Raw genomic sequence first — 23,901 nt, forward strand, 5'->3', positions numbered from 1 at the left:
ATTCTGCCACAGACTCTGGGGGCTGGATTCTAAAGAATCTGGCCTCACTGGAGTCCGCGGCGGAATTCTCCGCCATCCCTAGTCAGAAATAGAATTCCATTCTGGTTGCTACTGCTGACTCCTTCTTTCCCAATGGACCCTGGCCACAAATCAAAATCATGCCCAACTCTTGCATTGAAATCTCCCAGGAGGATGATTTTATCCTCCTTAGGTATCTTTGATAAGATGGCATCCAGTTGGGAGTAAAAATTTTCTTTGATGTCTTCATCAGTGTCTAATGTTGGTGCATAGGCACTTAGAATAGTTGCTGCTGGTTTTTGGTGAGTTTTATTCGGAGGTTTGAGCGTCATTCATTAATGCCAGTAGGAACTTCTGACAAGAGCTTCATAAGATAATTTTTAACAGCAAAGCCTACTCCATGTATTCGTTGTTCTTGTTCAGGCAGTCCTTTCCAGAAGAAAGTGTAACCTCCGTTTTCTTCCTTCAGTTCTCCCTCTCCTGCTCTTCGAGTTTCTTGGAGTGCTGCTATGTCAATGTTAAAATGTCTCAGCTCCCTTGCAATGATGGCAGTCCTGCGTTCAGGGCGTTCACTATCTGTATTGTCCATGTTCCAAAGTTCATTTGTCTTTTGTGACCACTAAATGGTGACCCCACTGGACATGGTAATCCAGTCAGGGAGAATCATATAATCATAGAATAGTAGGGTTGGAAGGGGCCTACAAGGCCATCGAGTCCAACCCCCTGCTCAATGCAGGAATCCAAGTCAGCGCAGCATTTCTGAGAGTTCTTCTGCCAGTTCCTTTATTATTCTAGGATGCAGTTCATCTTGCCCTGCAGATTTGAACTCATTCGAAGTAATTAGGTGTTCCTTGACCATATGCCTATCGATCTCAAGCTGCAATCCTGCCCCTTCAGCCTGTACTTCGCCTTTGCCAGGGCAGTCATAGACCCTCTTTTGGGAGAAGACTGAGCCAAAGTAGGAATTGAGCATCTCTGCCTTTTCTTTGTCATCTGTTATCATTTTGCCATCCTTTTTTAATAGCTGAACCACCATTTCTTTCCTCTGCCTTTTACTATGCACGTAGCTGAAGAAAGCCTTTTTGTTGCTTTTAGCATCCCTCGCTAACCTCAGCTCGTTTTCAGCTTTAGCCTTCCTGGTGCCATCCCTGCAATTCTGTGCTACCTGCCTGTACTCTTCCTTTGTTGCTTGGTATTCTTCCCACTTCCTATATGTGTCCTTTTTTGTTTTCAGGTCATCCCTAAGCTTTTTGTGAAGCCACATTGGCTTCTTCTGTTGTCTTCCAGCTTTTCTTCTTGTTGGAATTGTTTGTAATTGTGCCTTGAGAATTTCCTTTTTTAAAAACTCCCACCCATCTTGGACCCTTTTCTCGTTAGAGTAGCTTGCCATCTAACTCAGAAAATGAGGCAGACTATGTTTAGGGCACCTTTTCTAGCCCCCTCCCCATACGGGGTGAGCAGAGTGGATCCTCCTGAATAGGACTGCTCAGTTGTGGATACAGGTGCTGAACTACTCAACTGCCTTGGTCCTTGAATCAGGACGACTGAATCTGTATCCACCGCCCATAAGCCGGTCCATGACTAGGGGCTTCCGGATTTCACAGTCCTGCCCCCATTGCCAATTCACTGATCGCCATAGGACTTTTGGTTGGTTGGGTTTAGATTGGAAGACACCTGTGCGTGAATTTGTTTTATGTGTGGAGATCAGTGCACAATGATCAACACACAGTCTTCACATAAAAGGCTCTAATCCAATGGCATGAATATAGGGATGGACGAAAGTCACTTACCTGGTCCCGCAGCTTGCTTCGAGGTGGGGGGGAGGCGCTCCGTTCCTCCCCGCCGAAATTCTGGCCAGGGGGGAGGCGCCCCATCCCTCCGGCCGAAATTCTGGCCGGGGGGGAGGCGCCCTGTCCCTCTGGCCGAAATTCTGGCCGGGGGGAGGTGCCCCGTCTCCGGCCGTGAATCCTTCTTGCTGGCCGGGATGCAAATGGCGGCGGCCATAGCCACCGCCGTTTGCGTCCCTGCAGTCAGCCGTGATAGGCTACGTAAATCCTTACGTAGCCTATCACGGCTGACTTTGGGGGAAAAATAAAAAAGCGCATATGCAAATGGCGGCACCCATGGGTGCCGCCATTTGCGTTCCTTATTTGGGCACGTGTAGTCTACGTAAACATTTATGTAGACTACGGCGAAAATAAGGGGAACGCTATTTGCGTTGCCCTTATTTTCGCCGTAGTCTGCGTAAATATTTACGTAGACTACACGTGCCCAAATAAGGAATGCAAATGGCGGCGCCCATGGGTGCCGCCATTTGCATACGCGCTTTTTTATTTTTCCCCCAAAGTCAGCCGTGATAGGCTACGTAAGGATTTATGTAGCCTATCACGGGTTTTTTTGAAAATCTAGCCATGATAGGCTACGTAAATCTTTATGTAGCCTATCACGTTTATTGTTTTGTTTTGTTTTTTACAGGGAAATGGCGGTGGCGGCAGCCGGTCAGAAGACCGGCCGCCACTACTGCCGCCGAACTGCTGCTGAACCGCCGCCGGGACCCGTCAGCGCCAGGGACATTCGCCAAAGGTAAGTCCCATTCCGAGGGGGGGTGGCGGAGGGGTGGCGGACCATTTCTCCACCAATTTCGGGGGGCCGAATGCGTTGGCATTCAGCCTCCCGGAGATTCATGGAGAAATTCTCCGCCATCCCTACATGAATATCATGACAATTGGTGGTCCTTTATCTGCTGCAGCCTTCATCCGCCTTCTCAGCCATTGTAACATACACCTTGTTATTCCACCTGTTCTGCCACTGAGGACTTTCTTGGATCGTTCTTTGTCCGGTTCCTCCCCCTTGACCTTGCTGCCATGGGTGACCCTGCTGGGAGTACATAACTCCCGAGGACTCGCTCACAGGGTTCATTGGAACACACAAACCCACTCACCACAGCAAGGTGACGATCCAGCGAGTAGGTAGCTCTAGCCATATGAAGACCTGGTTATTTTAACATGAAGCCATGTGGTGAGCTGAATATTATTATACTCCTGCAAGTTCTTGAAAATTTGGGAAAGCAAAGTAGTGATGGTAACACAAGTAGGGATGTTGGAGAATTCTGCCACAGATTCCAGGGAGGCTGAATTCCAGTGGATTCAGCCCTCCAAAATCCATGGCAGAAAGAAGCAACCCCCCCCTGCCACCGCCCGAAATGGGCCCGGAATGGAGCCTACCTGTTTGCAGCCATCTGGTGCTCTGTGAATGGCTGCCGCATCTGCGGCCGCCATTCACCTTCCCACGAATGGCCGTGATAGGCTACATAAGAATTTACATAGCCTATCACAGCCAACACAGGGATGCCATTTGTGTCCCTGTGGAGGCCGTGATAGGCTACATAAATATATATGTAGCCTATCACGGCAATAGGCTAAGTAAATATATACGTAGCCTATCATGGCAAAAGACAGGGATGCAAATGGCGTAGCAGCCGCCATTCGCCTTCCCACGAATGGCTGTGATAGGCTACGTAAGAATTTACATAGCCTATCACAGCCAACACAGGGACGCCATTTGCGTCCCTGTGGAGGCCGTGATAGGCTACATAAATATATATGTAGCCTATCACGGCAATAGGCAGGAACGCAAATGGCAGCTGCTACGCCATTTGCGTCCCTGTCTTTTGCCATGATAGGCTACATATATATTTACTTAGCCTATCACGGCAAAAGGCAGGGGCGCAAATGACGTAGCGGCCGCCATTTGCGTTCCTGCCTTTTGCTGTGATAGGCTACGTAAATACATACGTAGCCTATCACGGCAAAAGACAGGGACGCAAATGGCAGCGGCTATGGCAGCTGCCATTTGCATCCCTGCGCAGCCCATTAGCGGCCGGATGTCCGGCCGTGGGCAGCCCCAGCCAGCGGCTCTGTGGAGTCGCCGCAGAGCGGAGCTGGCCAGGGAGGATTTTGGAGGGAGGGACGGAGCGCCCTCCCCCCACCGCGGATGTCCCTGGACGAAACCAGGTAAGTGTTTCGTACATCCCTACACAAGTTACTACATGGTAGGGATGCTTGAGGAATTCAATCTGTGCAAATTCTGATATGAACTGATCTTATCCGCACTTCCTGAGCTAATGTGTGGATCAGAACATAGTTATCCTTCAGATTTTGCACTCCACTGAATATTGAGTTTGGGGCTCAAAAAGTGTTTAAAATGCATATTTTGGGATGAAATACATTTAGAACATACTTTGAGAATAAATATGTTTAGAAATGCATATTTAGGGCAAAATGCATTAAAATCTATTTTAATATGTATTCAAATAACTTTTTTGTAGGTAATAGTATAATATACTGTACTAATAATAGTATAATCATTTCATTTTTTTCAGATTAATGTGGAAACGGGATGGAACGGATTTAGGAATGAACACATGCAAAAATGCCATGGACCGCAATATGTGACTGAATGTTTTGGGCAAATGTCATCATACCCTGCCAACTTCTACCAGGTTGGTGACCATGACAACACTTGCAGAGTTCTCCTGCCAGGTCATCCTCCAAAAATCTTTCACTGTCTCTTGCATTGGACCTGAGGGGCAGAAGATGTGAGTGAGAGAGAAAGGAACACCCGAAAGTTGATTTTAGTACAAACAATTCATTTTCCTGACTTCCTACCAACAGCCCTACCATATCTGAAATGCCAAGTTTCTTAAGGAGGACTGCCTGTTCTTCAAAGTGAGGTTTGCTGAGTAACATGATCAGGGCTGGCATCAAGGGTAGGCATAGCTGGGCACCTGTCAATATCCCAGCAGGGGCCCATTGACAAGAGCCCACTGGACCTGTTCCTCCTCTTCATCATTGCAACCTGCTTGTTCATCTGCCACTTGCTCCAGACAACAGTGGTGCTGAGAAGGAGCAGCGGTAGATGCTACTCCCTGTTTGCTCACTGGCTCTCTGCCTGTCAAGCATGTTGTAGCAATGCTGAAAAAGGATGATAGGAGCTTGTGACAATTGCAAAAAGAAGCTACCCTCACTGAGGGAGAGGGCCATCGAGGGAGTCTTGCACAAGGGCCCTCAGAAACCTGGGGACAGCATGGGATACAATCCTTGAATCAAACAGGCAAATCCTCAGCTGGTGGTCAGGTCACCAGGCCCCTTCTTTGTAGACCCTCAGGAAAGCTCTGAAGTCCTACTTAGTCTCATTAGCTTTTTCTTGAATTGTATTTTTGGGCTACTAGTTTTACTTGTAATTGTTGTTTTTATTTTATTTTTACTCTTTTAATGTATTGTTTCTTTTATTATTTGCACCATGCCATCTTAGAAGGCTTCCACCCTTAAAGGCGGCCTAAAAGTAATTTTGAATAAATAAATAACAATATATAAAATATGGAAATTAAGCCACTCTACAACCAATGTATAACTAAATTTAAAGTGTTAGATCCGGGCATAGTAGTTACTAGACAGAAATGACAGCTACAATTCTGAACATACCCTCAATTATTTGGTGAGATTTTAGGTGATAATACCTTTGGGATACATCTTCATCATGTTAAATATAAATTGAATGTGTGATTTTTAACAGAAAGGTTTTCTTTTCCTCAGGAATTTGTTGCTAGATACTTTTATTCTTTTTTGTGAATTCTCTCTGCAGCATTTCCTTTTGAGCAGAATCATAAACACTGCTGAAACAAAATACTAAAAATACTGTGATCAGATTATATATATATATATATATATATATATATATATATATATATAGCTGTTGTTCAAATTGAAGGTCAAAAGTTGCACCAGCTGCAAACGTTCGAATGTCTCCAAAGGACTATATGATGGACTTAGTGAAATGAGGGGCAATAGGTCTTGCCCATGTGGCCAGCAGAGCCAGTTCCGGTCTACGTATGGACCCTACTATTTGTGGCCGCAATGTAGCGCTTCTGGGGGAAAGCCCTGAAATGAGCAGAAATGCTTGTTTCTGGAAGCTGCAGGTCATGCCTTCCAGAAATGAGCATTTCCATTCATTTCAGGGCTTGCCCCCAGAAACGCTACGTTGCAGCTGCAAGTGGTAGGGGTCATTCCTGAACCATGACCAGAGGGGCTGGGCATGTGCAGACCGCGGCCGACAGGACTGGCCACGCATGCAAGGCCCCTATTGGATACTGCCCCAGGGGCAATACTAGTGAGGTGCAATTGAGTGTGTGGCATACTATGAATGGGAGGAGAATCAATTATATATTATTAGGGGCACTTGAATCATTGCAAAGTCCAGTATGAATTGAGATAACACGATCTGCAATACTTGCCTTGAAAACAATAACAATGCGTCTTAAACTGTATTTTGAGAGAGAGTATGTTTCGAAATATGTATTTAAATGCAAATTGTAGTGAAGATTCTTGTTTTAAAAATCAGTAATTAATGCAAAAATGGAACAGAATGGACTTATGAGATAACACTTGAAAGTATTGGACAGGAAATAGTTTGATTTTTCCATCCCTATGTATTAAACGGAACCTAAATTTCTTTTTTAAAAACTACCTGCAGTGATTAGCCTTCTAAGCAGGTTGCATATTATGCTTTTTAGAAATCATTACATCAGTTCTTTATTTATAGTATTTACACCATGTCATTTGGACCATGGACCAGTTGTATTATCCTTACCTTGAGTTGCAATGTAATGGTGAGGCCGATGGTATCCCTGGAAAAAAGAAACAAAGAATGGAACTCAATGAGATTCTGGGCACCACACTTTAAGAAGGATGCAAACAAAGTGGAGAGGATTCAGGGGAGGGCAACAAAGATGATCAGGGGACTGGAAACAAAGCCCTATGAGGAGAAACTGAAAGAACTGGGCATGTTTAGCCTTGAGAAGAGAAGACTGAGGGGAGATATGATAGCGCTCTTCAAGAACTTGTAAGGTTGTCACAGAGAGGAAGGCCAGGATCTCTTCATGATCATCCCAGAGTGCAGGACAAAGAATAATGGGCTCAGGTTACAGGGAGCCAGATTCTGGCTGAACCTCAGGAAAGCTTCCTGACTGTTAGAGCAATATGACAGTGGAACTAGGGATGGCGGAGAATTCTGCCACGGATTTCAGTGAGGCCGAATGCACTGGCAATCGGCCCCCTGAAATCCGTGGAGGAATGGCCTGCCCCCCCGCCCCCCCATGGTTGTACGTAGGCTATCACGGCAAGCCAATCAATAAAAAAAATGGCGTACGCAAATGGCGGCAGCTACGGCGGCCTCCATTTGCATTCCCTATTTTTCGCCGTTTTAGTCTACATAAATATTTATGTAGGCTATTGCGGTGAATAAAAGGGGAACACAAATAGCATAGTGGGCGCTATTTGTGTTCCTTTTTTCCACTGTTTTAGCCTATATAAATATTTACATAAGCTATTACGGCAAAAAAAAAAAAAAGGAACACAAATAGCACCCACTACGCTTTTTGCGTTCCCCTTTTTTTTTCGCCGTAAGAGCCTACGTAAATATTTACGTAGGCTAAAATGGCGGGAAAAAAAGGAATGCAAATGGCAGCCACTGTAGCCGCCGCCATTTGCGTATGCCATTTTTTGGGGGGGGTGCTGTGACAGGCTACGTAAATACTTACGTAGCCTATCACAGCAGCCTGGCTGGACACTATGGCGGCCACCATTTGCGTCCGCAGCAGCCTGTCTGCGGCCGGAAATCCGGCTGCGGATGGCCCTGGCCAGCTGTTCTGTGGAGCCACCACGGAGCTGGCCAGACAGGATTCCAGTGGGGAGGACTGGATCGCCTCCCCCCATCGAGGATTCCGGGGGGAGGGATGGGGTGCCTCCCCCCCACTGTGAAAAATTCCGCGAAAAGGTAATTATTTTCACCGTAGTCTACGTAAATGTTTATGTAGACTACACATGCCCAAATAAGGAACGCAAATGGCGGCGCCCATGGGCGCCGCCATTTGCATACACGCTTCCCCCCCCCAGTCAGCCGTGATAGGCTACGTAAACTTTTACATAGCCTATCACGGTGTTTTTTGAATTTCTAGCTGTGATAGACTATGTAATCTTTATGTAGCCTATCACGTTTGTTGTTTGGTTGGTTTTTTTACTTGGAAATGGTGGTGGTGGCAGCCGGTCAGAAGACCGGCCACTGCCGCTGCCCCACCACCGCCGCCCTGCCGCCACCGCCCCCCCGCCCCCGCCATTCGACAAAGGTAAGTCCCTTACCTTTGACATTCGACAATGACATTCGACAAAGGTAAGTCCCATCCCGGGGGTGGCGGGGGGGGGGTGGCGGACCGTTTCTCCACCAATTTCGAGGGGCCGAATGCGTTGGTGGATTGAGGGGCTGAGTGCTCAGAAGGGAGTGGGGAGGAGGCAGGTAAACTGGTTGAGATTCAAGGCCCTATTAAAGTGAGCATCACAAAACTCCAAAGCTCATATTGGAGCTGGGATATGGAGAGGCTGTATCTACACTTACTGCCTTTTTTCGCTTCCAATGAGGTTTCACCACCCGCCTTTCACACTATGCAGTACCTGCCTCAAATTGGAACCAGAATTTCCCACTTCTGTGTCCCCGCTTTCAATACCCTAATATCCCAGTATTTCCCCTTAATGTGCTCTGATTTTCTGCCTTCGCTACCATATCCGGTCGTAGTCCCTTCCCCCACATGTCCATATGCAACAGTGTTTGTATTTCCCTCCTGTCCAATCACAGCCCCCAACGGCCCCATGTCTTCTCCCGGCTACTGATCGCATAGCTTCCTCAGCAGCCCCCGTTTCCTCATGATCAAGCAAAGGGCTGGATGTGCACCCGCTTGTCTGATCTCAGAAGCTAAGCGGGGTCGGCCCTGGTCAGTAGTTGGATGGGGGACCGCCTGGGAATCAGGCTTCCTGCACTGAACAGGGGGTTGTTGTATCCCTTCAAATGAGATTAAGTTTTACCCCCTCCTATCCCCTGCTCCGGATGTGTGTTTTTTTTAATTAAGGCATTATCCTCGCAGAATCGGGGCTTCTCCGCAATGTTTTTTTTTCCTAATTCAGGCATGATCTTCGAAGATTTGAAATTGTGAAGCTACACAACTTCAAATCTTCGAAGATCATGCCTGAATTAGAAAAAAAAAACATTGTGGAGAAGCCCCGATTCTGCAAAGATAACGCCTTAATTTTAAAAAAAGCATCAGGAGCAGGGGATAGGAGGGGGTAAAACTTAGTCTTTACTAACTTAGGCAGTGGCTGTTCTGAACCAGTGCCTGGGCATGGTAATGGACTGGATGAGGGCTAATAAACTGAAACTCAATCCAGACAAGACGGAGGTACTGTTAGTGGGTGGTTTGTCTGCCCGGCTAGGTGATATTCTACCTGTTCTGGAGGGGGTTGCACTCCCCCTAAAGGATCAGGTTCGTAGTTTGGGGGTGCTCTTGGATCCAGAACTGTCACTTGAGGCACAGGTGAACTCAGTGGCACGGAGCACTTTTTATCAGCTTAGGCTGGTATACCAACTACGCCCTTATCTGGACAGAGATAGCCTAGCTACAGTTATCCATGCTCTGATAACTTCTCGTCTGGATTACTGCAATGCGTTATACGTGGGGCTGCCTTTGAAAACGGTCCGGAAACTTCAGCTGGTCCAAAATAGGGCAGCAAGATTGTTAACAGGGATTGGCCTGTGAGCTCATATTACGCCAGTACTTTTCCAGCTACACTGGCTGCCAGTCCATTTCCGGGCCTGATTCAAAGTGCTGGTGTTAACATTCAAAGCCCTTAACGGCTTGGGGCCAGGTTACCTGAAGGATCGCCTCCTCCCATATGTGCCTGCCCAGACCTTAAGATCATCATCAGCGGCCCTTCTCTGTGAGCCCCTGCCAAAGGAAGTGAGGCGGGTGGCTACTAGGAGGAGGGCTTTTTCTGTTGTGGCACCCCGGCTCTGGAATGAGCTCCCTAGTGAGGTTCGCCTGGCGCCTACATTGTACTCCTTTCGGCGCCAGGTGAAGACCTTTTTATTTTCCCAGGCATTTTAGCTTTCTAAATTTTTATCTTTGCTGTTTTAAATCTGTATTTTAAACTCCTGTACTGCTGCTAGGTTTTATTGTGGTTGTATTGTTATATTGTGGTTTTAATGTTCTATATATTTTAAATTGTTTTATTGTGTGTTGTTTGGTTTTAGTTTTTGTGAACCGCCCAGAGAGCTTCAGCTATCGGGCGGTATAGAAATGAAATGAAATAAATAAATAAATAAATAAGTGTGAAAAAGTGTATTTGGGGGGACTTTGCACATTTGGGGGGGGGCGATTTGTTCATTTTCACACTGCATGCAAGTTTGGAAAATCGAAAAAAATCTGTTAATGAACAGACCATGGAACCAATGGCACCTGGGAATCTGTGAAACACAGATGGAAAAGATTTTATGAAATCCGTACATCTCTAATCTAGGCTAGTATTATCTATTCTGATTTGCTCTCTAGCACAGGTGTTGGGGACACCTTTGGGGTGGGGGCCAAATGACACCCCCACATTGAGCCCTTTGTAGGCTGGATGACATCAGGGGACATAGGCACACCCCTGACATTGCCCAGTCCCCAGCTGAAATGCTGGCTGGAGCTCTAGCTGGTGTTCCCAGTGAGGGAAGTTGCAGCATAGCGTTGCCCTTATTTTCGCTGTAGTCTACGTAAATCTTTACGTAGACTACAGGGACCAAATAAGGAACGCGAATGGCGGCTCCCTATGGGGGCCGCCATTAGCCGTACGTGCTTTTTTTTTTTTTTCAAAGTCACCCATGATAGGCTACGTGACGATTAACGTAGCCTATCACGGCTGACTTTGCAAATCTAGCCGTGATAGGCTACGTTAATCATTACGTAGCCTATCACAGGGGCGTTTGTTTTTTTTTTTACTTTTCTTGTAATGGCGGCGGCGGCAGTCGGTCGAACTGCCCCCGCCCCCGCCCCTGACGAAGACCTGCTGAACCGCCGCCGGGACCCGCCGCCGGGAGGTACATTCATGAAAGGTAAGTCCCATCCCGAGGGGGGGGCGGGGGGCACGGAGAATTTCTCCCCGAACAACCTTCGGAGGACCGAATGCGTTGGCACTCGGCCCCCCAAAGTTTCGGGGAGAAATTCTCCCCCATCCTTACAGCACGGATGTAGCTGGTGACATTTTGCCCACTCTGCAAAGGCCCAGGATCTTTTTCCACTTCACTCATGCTGCATCCCCCCCAAAGCAGGAAGGTACACCATGGGTGAAGCTACCCCAAACCAGGGAGTGGCTGGCCTGATCCAGCCACTGGTTAGGCCAGGGATGCTTCACTGATTTATCCAAACTGTGTCCTCCCAAATGCATGAAGGTGTAGTGCAGGTGAGTCCCTGGGTTCACACTGTTCACATAGGGACAACACATAGTGCATGAACTGACTTGGCTGCCGCTCAGCAGAGCTGTTCCTCCCAGCGCCACCTGAATCCTCCACCACCCATATCCCCACTGTTCTCTCCAGTCTGAGATCTGAGATAACAATGGGGATTCTTCTCAGGGCACTCCTCCAGGGGGTGGGTCTTGAAGGCCAAGCCCTGGCAGAATAGTATACAAAGAGACCCCATGGGCCAGACGAGGAACCTCCATGGGTAAAATTAGGCCCATGAGCCTGCGGTTCTCAATCCTGCTTCTGGTATTTCCGACATCATCTGCTACCTGATCATCTGCTACTGGAGATGCTGGGGATTGAACCTAGAACCATCTGTGTGCAAAACATGTGCTCTACCTAGTTACATGATTCCTAAAGCAAACAACGTGATGTGACATTACTGGATTCACTCCCCACTCAAACAAAGAGACACAGGAAGTTATTACATCTGGACAGGGACTGGGACTTAGACTTTGATTACAAACACCATGTATTTTGGAAGTTTACACATGCCTTTCAAATGCTTTCTTCATTCAGAACTGAAAAGTACAGAAGAAGAAGAGCCTCAAAAGCCTGAATTCAATTTTACTACAAGGAGCTGAATAAAAGGAATGGCCACCTCACTTCATTTTTTTCTTTCATTAGCAGGGCTGCATCAGCACCTGACATCCTTGGACATCTGTGAGGAACACAGCAGCGCCCACTGCTAATGCCTGCACTAGCTCCTCCTTTTAAAAAAATTCTGGCCGGGCATTTCAAGCAGCACCAGGTGGTTGGGTCTAGCCTCTATTTAAATGTCCACAGTGCCCCATCCTAGTTTCCTTTGTGGCATTGTGGGAAATTTAAATAAATGGTGCTGCTTGGAGCACTGCTGTTGTTGTCCCCCAGCACAGTCAACCAAGCCCATGGCTTGGAGTTACTAACAAAGGAGGGGATCCACCAGAGGGCATCTGGCCCAGAGTCCCCCTCATCAAGGTTTCCCTTATGACCTGGACCTCCTGAGTAACTCCTTAAGGATCTCTTGCCTCCTTAAGAGTCCCACCTTCCTTATTTTAAACTTCCCTTCCTAATAAAATGGGGTTTAGGCTGTAGGCATGGGGTTACCAACACTCTAGACGCAGGGTTTAACTACAACAGTTTACTGGTAAATTAAAGCAAGCAAATCACAAGTAAAGGTACTTACACAATAGAGCTGAGTGCTACAAAAGGCATTAAGAGAAAATAAAAGTTGCAAAATGCAAATTCCTTTACCCTAGCTGTACTTAGACTTCTCCAGGCTGCTTCCTCCTGCTCTCTTTTCATGCTATGGTGTCTCCTCTTACTGGCTCTCACTCTCACTCTTTTTATATACCCTCCTCCCTCAAAACTGAAAGTATTGTTTCAAACCTGAAGAAATGAAACTTAACTGGGGAAATGGAACTTAAACAGGGAAATGAAACTCCTCCTCCTAGGATACCCCCTGCTAACAAAAACAAAAAACAAAACAAAAACCAGGCCTCTAGGCCTCAGCTTTTTCCTTGCCTCTATAGGTCTCAAACCTTCACGCTCCTCAAACCTGGAGCCAACCCTGTTCATTAAGATGCTTTTTAAAAGAAAATGTTTTCATTGCACTTACATCTATATAGTTGGCATTTATGTAGTCTGAATGGGGATCTCCATCCAACAATTGTAGTCTCACCCTGGAGTGATCGTCTGAAAATAATCAAGGGAAATGTGCTATTGTTATTTAAAGGAACATGCATATAAGTGAATATGGATGGCAGAAAGACACAAAAGCATGGAAAATTCAGGAAAAATAATTATTTAATTCTAGTTGTGTTTACTTTTAAACTATAATGCATATAGCTTCACCTCAATGCATGACGGACCTATTCAGAAACTCGTTTATTATTTATCTAGAATGTAAACTTCACCTTCAGTGTGATTTATTAACACTCTGCTTAGACTCAGTATTTCCTTCAAAAGGTTTTGAAATATTAGCACCTTTTGTAACATGTTCTTTGTTGGGTCATAGCTCAGTCATTGCAGAGATGAATCTGAATCACAAAAACCATCTTGGTGTCAGAACTAGCTCATAAACTTTAGAGGCTTAAATTTTCCACCAACTATTTCAGCCCAATAGGTGAGAGTTAAGACACTTGTTATTAAATAAGTTTAAAGATATGGCAAATAAGACGGCAAGCAAATAATTTATAGTACAAAGATGGTAAATTATCAATGTTGGGATTACTTTTTTTTCACGCACCTACAATGACTTGGTGCTGTATAGAGCGCTCCAAGTTTACTCTCCAAGGGACTGGATACAAGAGGCAATGAGAAGGGAAGAGAGAAGGCTTGAGAATTCCAGGATGGATAAATATTGTTTTAATTTAAATATGGATATGGAAATTGTGAGCTGAAGGTAGACTATTCTAGTGACACAAGTAGGAACACAACTTAGCTGAAAGGGTTTGTAAGAATTGACTATATAGTACGGAATATGTTCTCCTGAAATGAGAAAACAAATCTTAAAGTAAAGGAGTTTTTTTTTTTAAATAAAGCTGGGCTTTAGGACTTCCTGGTGTTTAATTTTGTTACAGAGTTGTTGCAAAGGTGAAGAGGATTCCTCTCTCCTGGGGATTTATTTTGTTCAAAAGTATGAATGGCATGAAAGACATTCCCTTTGCTTATAAAGGAAGGGTAAGAAATATTAATGATCATAGCTCACTCTTTAGAAGGTAATGAGGCCTTTTATTTTATTCATATTTTTAGTGGGCTATGCTTAGTTAAAGCTAGCACCATAACTTATCTTCTAAATTCTGTTCTTCTATATGTTCGGAAGCTGTTGGGAAGATACAAATATATTTCATTGTGCTACAAAAGGTTTATGTATTAATAATCACTAGTAATAACTAGCAGTGAAACAGAATCGACAGAAAGAAGATAGAGCTATTGAAAGCTACCCACACGATGATATTTCCATCATCATACCAACTGTTTCATGCATAGCTTTCATTCCCCAGTTCAGTGTACCAGCTTTATACCACTCAAAGACTTTCAGTTTACTTTCTTTTCTGTGCTCATGACAAGTAGGAAGTGAAGCAAAAGAAGTTGTGGTTCTGGGTGTTAAACATAATGCTTGGCCTAGAGGCTGCTGGTTCTAATCTTGTCTCCCCTCAAGATTAGTCTCCATGTAATTAAGATAGTGTAAAGAGAGGGATCAGGGCTGCTGGCCCCACTCCAGCACTGCCCATGCATTGGGTGGGGGGGCATATCTGCAATGGGGAAACCTGCTGAAAATGCATAGATTCTCCCTGTGAGCTATCTCCCTGATTGTGCAGGGTTCCAGCTCATGGAGAATGCCTATGCACATTCAGCAGGCTTCCCCACTGCAGACATGCACTCAGTGCATGGACAGCATGGGAGCAGGACTAGCAGGAGAAGTGATGATGGCAGTGCGGCCAATGAGTAATGACTGAAGAGAGCTCTTGTCTTCAATCTTAATATTTGATCAGCACAGTCTCCCCATTCTAGCTAAAGTTACTTATGTGTAAGGGCTACATTACACATCTACATTAAAACAAAAATCCAGCCTTTTTTCTTGTGGAGTGAGTCTTTCTGGGATTATGATCAGCCCAATACAGATGCCTCCCCCTTTCCTCCCCTCCTTTTTTAGTTTTTGGGCATTTCCTTTATGGGGAAGTTCCAAAGAATCATAGAATAGTAGGGTTGGAAGGGGCCTACAAGGCCATCGAGTCCAACCCCCTGCTCAATGCAGGAATCCAAGTCAGAGCATCCCTGACAGATGGCTGTCCAGCCTCGTCTTGAATGCCTCCAGTGTGGGAGAGCCCACCACCTCCCTAATAATTGGTTCCATTGTCGTATTGCTCTAACAGTAAGGATGTTTTTCCTGATATTCAGCCGGAATCTGGCTTCCTGGAACTTGAGCCCATTCTAGGGATGGACGAAAGGGACTTACCTCGTCCCGCAGCTTGCTTCGTGGTGGGGGGGAGGTGCTTCGCTTCTCCCCCCGAAGTTCAGGCAAGGGGGGGAGGCGACCTGCCTCACCCGGCCGAAATTCAGGCCGGGGGAGGAGGTGCCCCATCCCTCGCTGGCGAAATTCAGGCCGGGGAGGAGCGCCCCGTCTCCCCGGCGGCGAAAAAAAAAAAGTACAGAAAAAAGTCACCCGTGATAGGCTACGTGACGATTTTTTCAAAGTCACCCATGATAGGCTACGTGACGATTTACGTAGCCTATCACAGCTGACTTTGGAAATCTAGCCGTGATAGGCTACATAAATCGTCACGTAGCCTATCACGGGTGTGTGTGTGTGTTTTTTTAACTTTACTTTTTTATTTTGTAATGGTGGCGGCGGCAGCCGGTCGGGAGATGAAACGCTGGGACCCTCCGGCGAGAGGGACATTCGCCGAAGGTAAGTCCCATCCCGGGGGGGGGGTGCGGGGGGCCGGCGGAGAATTTCCCCACCAATTTCGGGGGGCCAAATGCGTCGGCACTTGGCCTCCCGAAGATTCATGGAGAAATTCTCCGCCATCCCTGGCCCATTCTTCCGTGTCCTGCACTCTGGGATGATCAAGAAGAGATCCTGGCCTTCCTCTCTGTGACAACCTTTCAAGTACTTGAAGAGCGCTATCATATCTCCCCTCAGTCTTCTCTTCTCAAGGCTAAACATGTCCAGTTCTTTCAGTCTCTCTTCATAGGGCTTCATTTCCAGTCCTCTGATCATCTTTGTTGCCCTCCTCTGAACCCTCTCCAGTTTGTCTGCATCCTTCTTCAAGTGTGGTGCCCAGAACTGGACACAGTACTCCAGATGAGGCCTAACCAGTGCTGAGTAGAGGGGAACTAGTACTTCCCAGGATTTGGAAGCTATGCTTCTATTAATGCAGCCCAAAAGAGCATTGGCCTTTTTTGCAGCCACATTACATTGTTGGCTCATATTCAGCTTGTGATCTACAACAATTCCAAGATCCTTCTCGCTTGTAGTGTTGTTGAGCCACGTATCCCCCATCTTGTAACTGTGCCTTTGGTTTCTTTGTAGAACTTGGCATTTATCCCTATTAAATGTCATTCTGTTGTTTTCTGCCCAGCGCTCCAGTCTATCCAGATCACTTTGAATTTTGTTTCTGTCTTCCAAAGTATTAGCTATCCCTCCCAATTTTGTGTCATCTGCAAATTTGATCAGCATTCCCTGCACCTCCTCCTCCAAGTCATTCATAAAAATGTTGAAGAGCACTGGGCCCAGGACTGAGCCCTGCGGTACCCCACTCGTTACCTCTTCCCAGTTTGAGAAGGTCCCATTGATAAGCACTCTTTGAGTCCGATTCTGTAGCCAACTGTGGATCCACCGGATCGTTGTTTCATCTAACCCACTTTGAGCTAGTTTGCTCATCAGGAGATCATGGGGCACTTTGTCGAAAGCTTTGCTAAAGTCGAGGTATATGATGTCTACAGCATTCCCACGGTCTACAAGGGAGGTTACTTGATCAAAAAATGAGATCAGATTTGTCTGGCAGGACTTGTTTTTGACAAATCTATGTTGGCTTCGAGTAATCACGGCATTGTTTTCAAGGTGCTTCCAGATGGATTGCTTTATCATCTGCTCCAGAATTTTCCCTGGGATTGATGTCAGACTGACTGGTCTATAGTTCCCAGGTTCCTCCTTTTTACCCTTTTTGAAGATAGGGACAACATTAGCCCTCCTCCAGTCATCTGGCACTTCCCCCATCCTCCATGATTTCTCAAAGAGAATAGACAGCGGTTCTGAGAGTTCTTCTGCCAGTTCCTTTATTACTCTAGGGTGCAGTTCATCTGCCCCTGGAGATTTGAACTCAGTCAAAGTAATTAGGTGTTCCTTGACCATATGCCTATCAATCTCAAGCTACAATCCTGCCCCTTCAGCCTGCACTTCGCCTTTGCCAGGGGGGTCATAGACCCTCTTTTGTTCCATTTATACAGTGAACTGATGGTGCTGTGACATTGCAGCAGTATTGCACTATCCTGGAAATACACCACCTCTTTGATGGCAGTGTGTATTTATTACTGCATTTTCAGCAAGTTAAATCATGGTGGAATAAAGCTAAAAATGGTGGAAGAGGCACAGGAGGACGACAACATCATGAGAAGCAAACTTCAGTGAGTAACCAATCTTGATCACACTATATAAGCCCAGTGTGGAGAAGCCCTAAGTCCCAATGAAAGAAGCAAATTGAGTAACTAACATAAGGTGTATTGTTTTCAATATGACTCAAATCACAGAGTGGGGCGTATCTGAATTAGTCATGGCCCAGAGAATGGTCTGAAGGCATGTGATGCACATCTACTGTGGCAACTAAACAGATGTGGCCCTGTAAGTGGCTTAGATGGGAGTCTGCCCAGAAACCATATTTAAGCAGCTCTGAGCCATTTTGAAGAAGACTGGGGTATGTTTCTGTTTATTTAAATGAACTGCTATTCTTTAAATGAACTGTTGGTGAATTGCTGAACTGTCAGTATTATACTATAATGTCTTATTGCCATTATGGTTATTGATATGCATTGTATTTAGACTGTGGACAATGTACTTTCTAGGAGCCTCTTCAAGCACAATGCATTTGAGGAAAATACGGTATATAAATAAACTGTGTACAATCAATACATAGATAATGCAATTCTAAGCCTACTTGCTTGGAAAGGAGCTTCCATTAAAATCAAGTGGCCTAATTTTCAAGTATATATGCAGTATGGTATAAGATCAGAAAGTAGCAAAAGCTCCAATGCAGAGGTTGTAAACTAGAAGGCACTCTGGGACAACAACCTTCAACCAGCCTATCTTCTGCTCAGTAATAAAGTGAACACACTCCCTTACTTCCCATGAAAGCCCTTTGTTTGCATCATGCTTGGTTGCCACATTCTGTATTATTTCATTATTCATGCCCTGTCCTAGAAGTCCCATTGACTGCTTTAATTCAGCTCAACAGCTCTTTGAGAGAGAAAAATAACTATTGTCTTTTTCTTTGTTTTCGTATTCAGCCTCTCATATTTGCTTCTCTATACCTCTTCATTCTTTCCATCATTGCCGTCAACTGCTGGGCTTAACTTGGATGCTGATATTTTATGCCTCTTACATTTCCTTAATCAAATACATCCCTTCTCCTTCTTTATGCCTATGGTATTGTATATCTATTGTATAGCTATAGTTAGGCCCTTTGTTGAACAATGATTCAACTTCATGAACATTTTCCTAACGTTTCACTTCCTTGTTATCTGTTTGATGTTGCTTTCTTAGTTCTTTCCCATGTTTTGTTGTTGTTCAGTCGTTCAGTCGTGTCCGACTCTTCGTGACCCCATGGACCATAGCACGCCAGGCCTTCCTGTCCTGCGCTCTCTCCCGGAGCGTGCTCAAGTTCATATTCATTGCATCGGTGATGCTATCTAGCCATCTCATCCTCTGCCGTCCCCTTCTCCTTTTGCCTTCAGTCTTTCCCAGCATCAGGGTCTTTTCCAGGGAGTTTTCTCTTCGCATTAGGTGGCCAAAATATTGGAGCTTCAGCTTCAGTATCTGTCCTTCCAATGAGCACTCAGGGTTGATTTCCTTTAGGATGGACTGATTTGACCTCCTTGCAGTCCAGGGGACTCGTAAGAGTCTTCTCCAGCACCACAGTTCGAAAGCATCAATTCTTCGGCGCTCAGCCTTCCTTATAGTCCAGCTCTCACAGCCATACATTACTACTGGGAAAACCATAGCTTTGATTAGACGGACCTTTGTCAGCAAGGTGATGTCTCTGCTTCTTACTATGCTGTCTAGGTTGGCCATAGCTTTCCTCCCAAGGAGCAAGCGTCTTTTAATTTCATGGCTACAGTCACCGTCTGCGGTGATCTTGGAGCCCAAGAAAGTAAAATCTGTCACTGCTTCCATTTCTTCCCCTTCTATATGCCAGGAAGTGATGGGGCCAGATGCCATGATCTTAGTTTTTTTAATGTTGAGTTTCAAACCAGCTTTTGCACTCTCCTCTTTCACCCTCAACAAGAGGCTCTTGAGATCCTCTTCGCTTTCTGCCATTAGGGTGGTATCGTCTGCATATCGGAGGTTGTTGATAATTCTCCCAGCAATCTTAATTCCGATCTCTGATTCATCCAACCCGGCATTTCTCATGATGTACTCTGCATATAAGTTAAATAAGCAGGGTGACAATATGCAGCCTTGTCGTACTCCTTTCCCAATTTTGAACCAATCGGTTGTTCCATCTCTGGTTCTTACTGTTGCTTCTTGACCCTCGTACAGGTTTCTCAGGAGACAGGTAAGGTGGTCTGGTACTCCCATCACTTTAAGAATTTGCCACAGTTTGTTGTGATCCACACAATCAAAGGCTTTAGCATAGTCAATGAAGCAGAAATAGACGTTTTTCTGGAATTCTCTTGCTTTCTCCATGATGCAGCGAATGTTGGCGATTTGATCTCTAGTTCCTCTGCCTCTTCGAAACCCAGCTTGTACTTCCGGTAGTTCTCGGTTCACATGCTGCTGAAGCCTAGCTTGTAGGATTTTGAGCATCACCTTGCTGGCATGTGAAATGAGCGCAATTGTGCGGTAGTTTGAACACTCTTTGGCGTTGCCCTTCTTTGGAATTGGAATGTAAACTGACCTTTTCCAGTCTTGTGGCCACTGTTGAGTGTTCCAGATTTGTTGGCATATTGAATGCAGCACTTTAACAGCATCATCTTTTAGGATTTTAAATAGCTCGGCTGGAATACTGTCATCTCTGCTAGCTTTGTTGTTACTAATGCTTCCTAAGGCCCACTTGACTTCACTCTCGAGGATGTCCGGCTCAAGTTCAGTGACCGCACTATCATGGCTATCAGGGACATTCAGATCTTTCCTGTATAGTTCTTCTGTGTATTCTTGCCACCTCTTCTTAATCTCATCTGCTTCTGTTAGGTCCCTGCCTTCTTTGTCCTTGATCATGCCCGTCTTTGCACAAAACGTTCCCTTGAGATCTCCGATTTTCTTGAAGAGATCTCTAGTCTTTCCCATTCTGTTGTTTTCCTCGATTTCTTTGCATTGTTCATTTAAGAAGGCCTTCTTGTCTCTCCTTGCTATTCTCTGGAACTCTGCATTCAGTTGGGTATATCTTCCCCTTTCTCCCTTGCTTTTCGCTTCCCTTCTTTCCTCAGCTACTTGTAAAGCCTCATCAGACAGCCACTTGGCTTTCTTGCATTTCTTTTTCTTTGGGATGGATTGAGTTGCTGCCTCCTGAACAATGTTACGGACCTCCATCCATAGTTCCTCAGGCACTCTGTCTATCAGGTCTAATCCCTGAAATCTATTCCTCACCTCCACTGTATATTCATCAGGGATATGTACTTTGCTTGAAAAGAACATTCACTTCCCTGCAGTCATACTTAGTAAATAAATGGTCACCCCCTCCTTGCTGCTCTTGCTCAACTTTGCTTATTCATCCTGGCTTCTGTTTATTATGAACTATAAGCTGCTTTACATAGTCTGCTATCCCCAACAAAGAAACTGAGCTGCACTTATATCATCAAAGCACTTACATAGTCAAAGCATTAGCTCCGTGGGTGTCCTCAAAGCTTTATTTTATGTAATTGTGATACAACCATTAAAGCTGCAATATTTACAGTGTAATCTTATAACATGTAGCATCATTGTGTAAGGAACTGTTTTTCAGGACATTTGGGTGGGGTGAAAAACAAAGTGCCAAAGATGATTTGGCTAGAGGTGGGATTACTAGTAGTAGATGAGGTGGCTGGGTGGCCTGCCTGCCTGTCTGCCTGCCTGCCTGCCTGCCTGCCTTCCTTCCTTCCTTCCTTCCTTCCTTCCTTCCTTCCTTCTGTTACAGCCATGCTGCTGCTTCAAGCAACACTTTGGCTGCATGTGGCATCATTCCCATGGACATTCCTGGGAGCAACGTTGGCTGCCTGCATACACAGCTTTATATATATCTATCTTCTCAGAAGTAAGTCCTCTTGAGTTCAAGGGGACTTACTTCCATGCCAGATAGTGTGTTTAGGACTACAGCCCAAGTTGATAAATCAAATAGATTAACCAATAAAAAACTTCCTGAGCAACTAAAAAGGTTCCCTTAGTGAATTAGGCAGCAGATTTGTTTTATCATGAACTGAATTATTTTCAATACAAGAACTTACAAAACCTGTAGCTGGCAATCACTGTCCTAGAAGAGGCATTCCTCTCACACAAAAGACAGAATGCCTCTTCCAGGATGGTACTTGCTATGATATGTGTGCATCATTTAAAAACAAAGTTTGCTTTTTCATCAAAAGTATTATTTCTATTATTAAATATGCAGATTTAATCAACAAAAACTCACATGATCAAATGGTTGTATTTCCTCAATTGGTTTACTGAATGTCTAATTTTATCATTACTATTATATTCCCATCAATGCTGGGCCTGTGAACCTTCAATTCACTGCAGCCAATTTGTTCAGGTACATAGCACTGGAAGATGATAGAACTGGGCCAAAAAGTGACATTCCACATGTTCATTGAAGTTTCTACTGCTTCCATTTACCACCTGCCAAACTATGACACATACCAGGAGAAACCAGGGTTGTTTATTACCTGCCACTAGAGCTGAACTAAATGTTCACCCATTTTGGTTATAGAATTCAAAAACAGTGCTTTAACTGCTTTTAGGGAACAGAATCCTTAATTATGCCAGTGTTCATACTTTTCCTGATCCTGTTCACTCCCATTGTTTCTCCAATCTATTGTGGTGTCAGCAGCACCAATTTTCCCCTTATAATTTGTCATTAATGACTGGATCAACATCTTCTTGGGAATAGTCACATTGTTGATCCCACCTAATCAGGGATCACATTGCATGATTGCAAACAGGGAGGCATTAGACTTAGCTATGTGTTCTAAGGCCAAATTAAGCCAGCTGAGAGTGAAGTCAATAGTTCATTCCTGAATTGGTGGATATTTTTGAGTTCTTTTGCAACAATTGCCTCTGAAAGGGGGGGGGGATTTCAGCAGAAGCTGCTTTTGAAATCTGAGGGAAGTTTGCTATATTTAAAGAAAGTTTCAAATGTTGCTTGTGGCACTGGGTGGCTACTCTTAGGAAGCCTCTGTGTGCATATATGAAGGACTATTGAGGTCACAAACTCAGGAGTATTGATCATTATATTAGTGCTAACAGAATCTCCTATACATATAAGAATGTCTCGTGTCAATGCCAGATGCAACCTGCAGTCCAAAGCAATGCTATATTCCTATGGGTATGTGGAGTTCTGTGTGAACATAAGCAGCCCGATTCTGGGGTGGGCAACTTGTTGACCTCCAGATGTTTTGGTCTATCCTATCAAACCTACCCAGTATAGCCCATGGTGAGAGATCATGGGATTTGTAGGCCAAAACATCTGGAGGCCCACAAGTTGCCCAGTCCAGATTTAAGGCACAGTTCTGCATGGGCTGTGATGATGTATGCAAGGGCTAGTTCATTTCAGACTCTGTGCTAGGACCACCACATTCAGCATGGAAAACAAGGCCTCCATGCTGTAATAATGCCATAGGAAGAGAGGTTTGGAATTGTGATGTTTCCTGCTTTGGCATTCGAAACTACACCGGCCAAAATGCTCCTTTTTTTACCACTAATAAAGGCATGTGAGCCCTCTTCTGTACACAATCTAGCAGCTGTCTTAGCACTAAGTTTCCTTCCCCCCATTTTTAAATTCTTCTTAAGTTTCAAATTCTTCTTAGACTTGATTCCTCTCTGATGAGCTCACCTAAGTTTATTGCTTAAGGATCATTACTTTTCACCTGGTATTTGCAGATGTCCTGTGCTTTTTCAGACAGAATCCATAGCAAGGAAGACAAAATAGTGGATGTGATTAGTACCCTGAGATTTAATGTTCACCGCTTATCTGAAGCTAGGTGATAAACCTGTCCCTCAGGGCCAAGACACCTTTAAGCATGAAGAGCTGCATAGTTAGAAGTGTTTGTCACAAGTAATAGCTTCCAGTATGTACAGATAATGCCAACAAATGGTGAAAGAAGATAAAACGAGAAAGTATGTGTGCACTTAGCCCCTTTGTACTCCCTGCCGTGGGACATCATGAAGACTAACATTTCAGGTTTGGTTCGAAGAAAGAATTATTACCAATTAAAGGGCAGAAGAAGAAAGCCTGAAAATAGGAACAATGAAGAAAAAACAACTTGATATGTGGAGAACACCACACCAGCAAGTATTCTCTATCGCCCAAACTGCGGACCAGTGGAATAAAACCACACTTGGTCTCTAAGATCTGAAACAGAGGTTTGTCCCTCTTTAATTTCTCTGTATGAAGCCCAGCATCTGTGAATGGGCATAGGGGCAATAGTGGCATTGCACTAGCAGTTTCTTCTCCCAATGTATGCATATCCATTAGAATGTGTGAACAGAGACCCACACATCAAATTGTAAGTGCAAAGGACTCTTTATATGCAATCGAGAGGGCTGACTGCCCTGCAAAGACAAGGTTCCTGCTCGCATGAAGAGCTGTACGTGTGGGTCTCTCTCCTGTGCAT

General features: G+C 45.0%; 1 protein-coding gene across 1 annotated transcript in view; it reads right to left on the minus strand.

The window, feature by feature from the left end:
• PTPRT (protein tyrosine phosphatase receptor type T) overlaps window positions 1–23,901 on the minus strand; it is an 838,546-nt gene that overhangs the window by 54,613 nt on the left and 760,032 nt on the right. Inside the window, exons 24-26 of the mRNA XM_084851682.1 lie at window positions 12,998–13,074; window positions 6,667–6,703; window positions 4,502–4,599 (exon numbers count right to left, since the gene is read on the minus strand). Of these exons, the coding sequence (XP_084707808.1) occupies window positions 4,502–4,599; window positions 6,667–6,703; window positions 12,998–13,074 (212 nt within the window). The remainder of the gene's footprint in view (window positions 1–4,501; window positions 4,600–6,666; window positions 6,704–12,997; window positions 13,075–23,901) is intronic.

This window comes from Heloderma suspectum, chromosome 4 (assembly GCF_057233095.1).
Source record: "Heloderma suspectum isolate Gila_16-S chromosome 4, 16-S_ref, whole genome shotgun sequence".
Taxonomy (NCBI): domain Eukaryota; kingdom Metazoa; phylum Chordata; class Lepidosauria; order Squamata; family Helodermatidae; genus Heloderma; species Heloderma suspectum.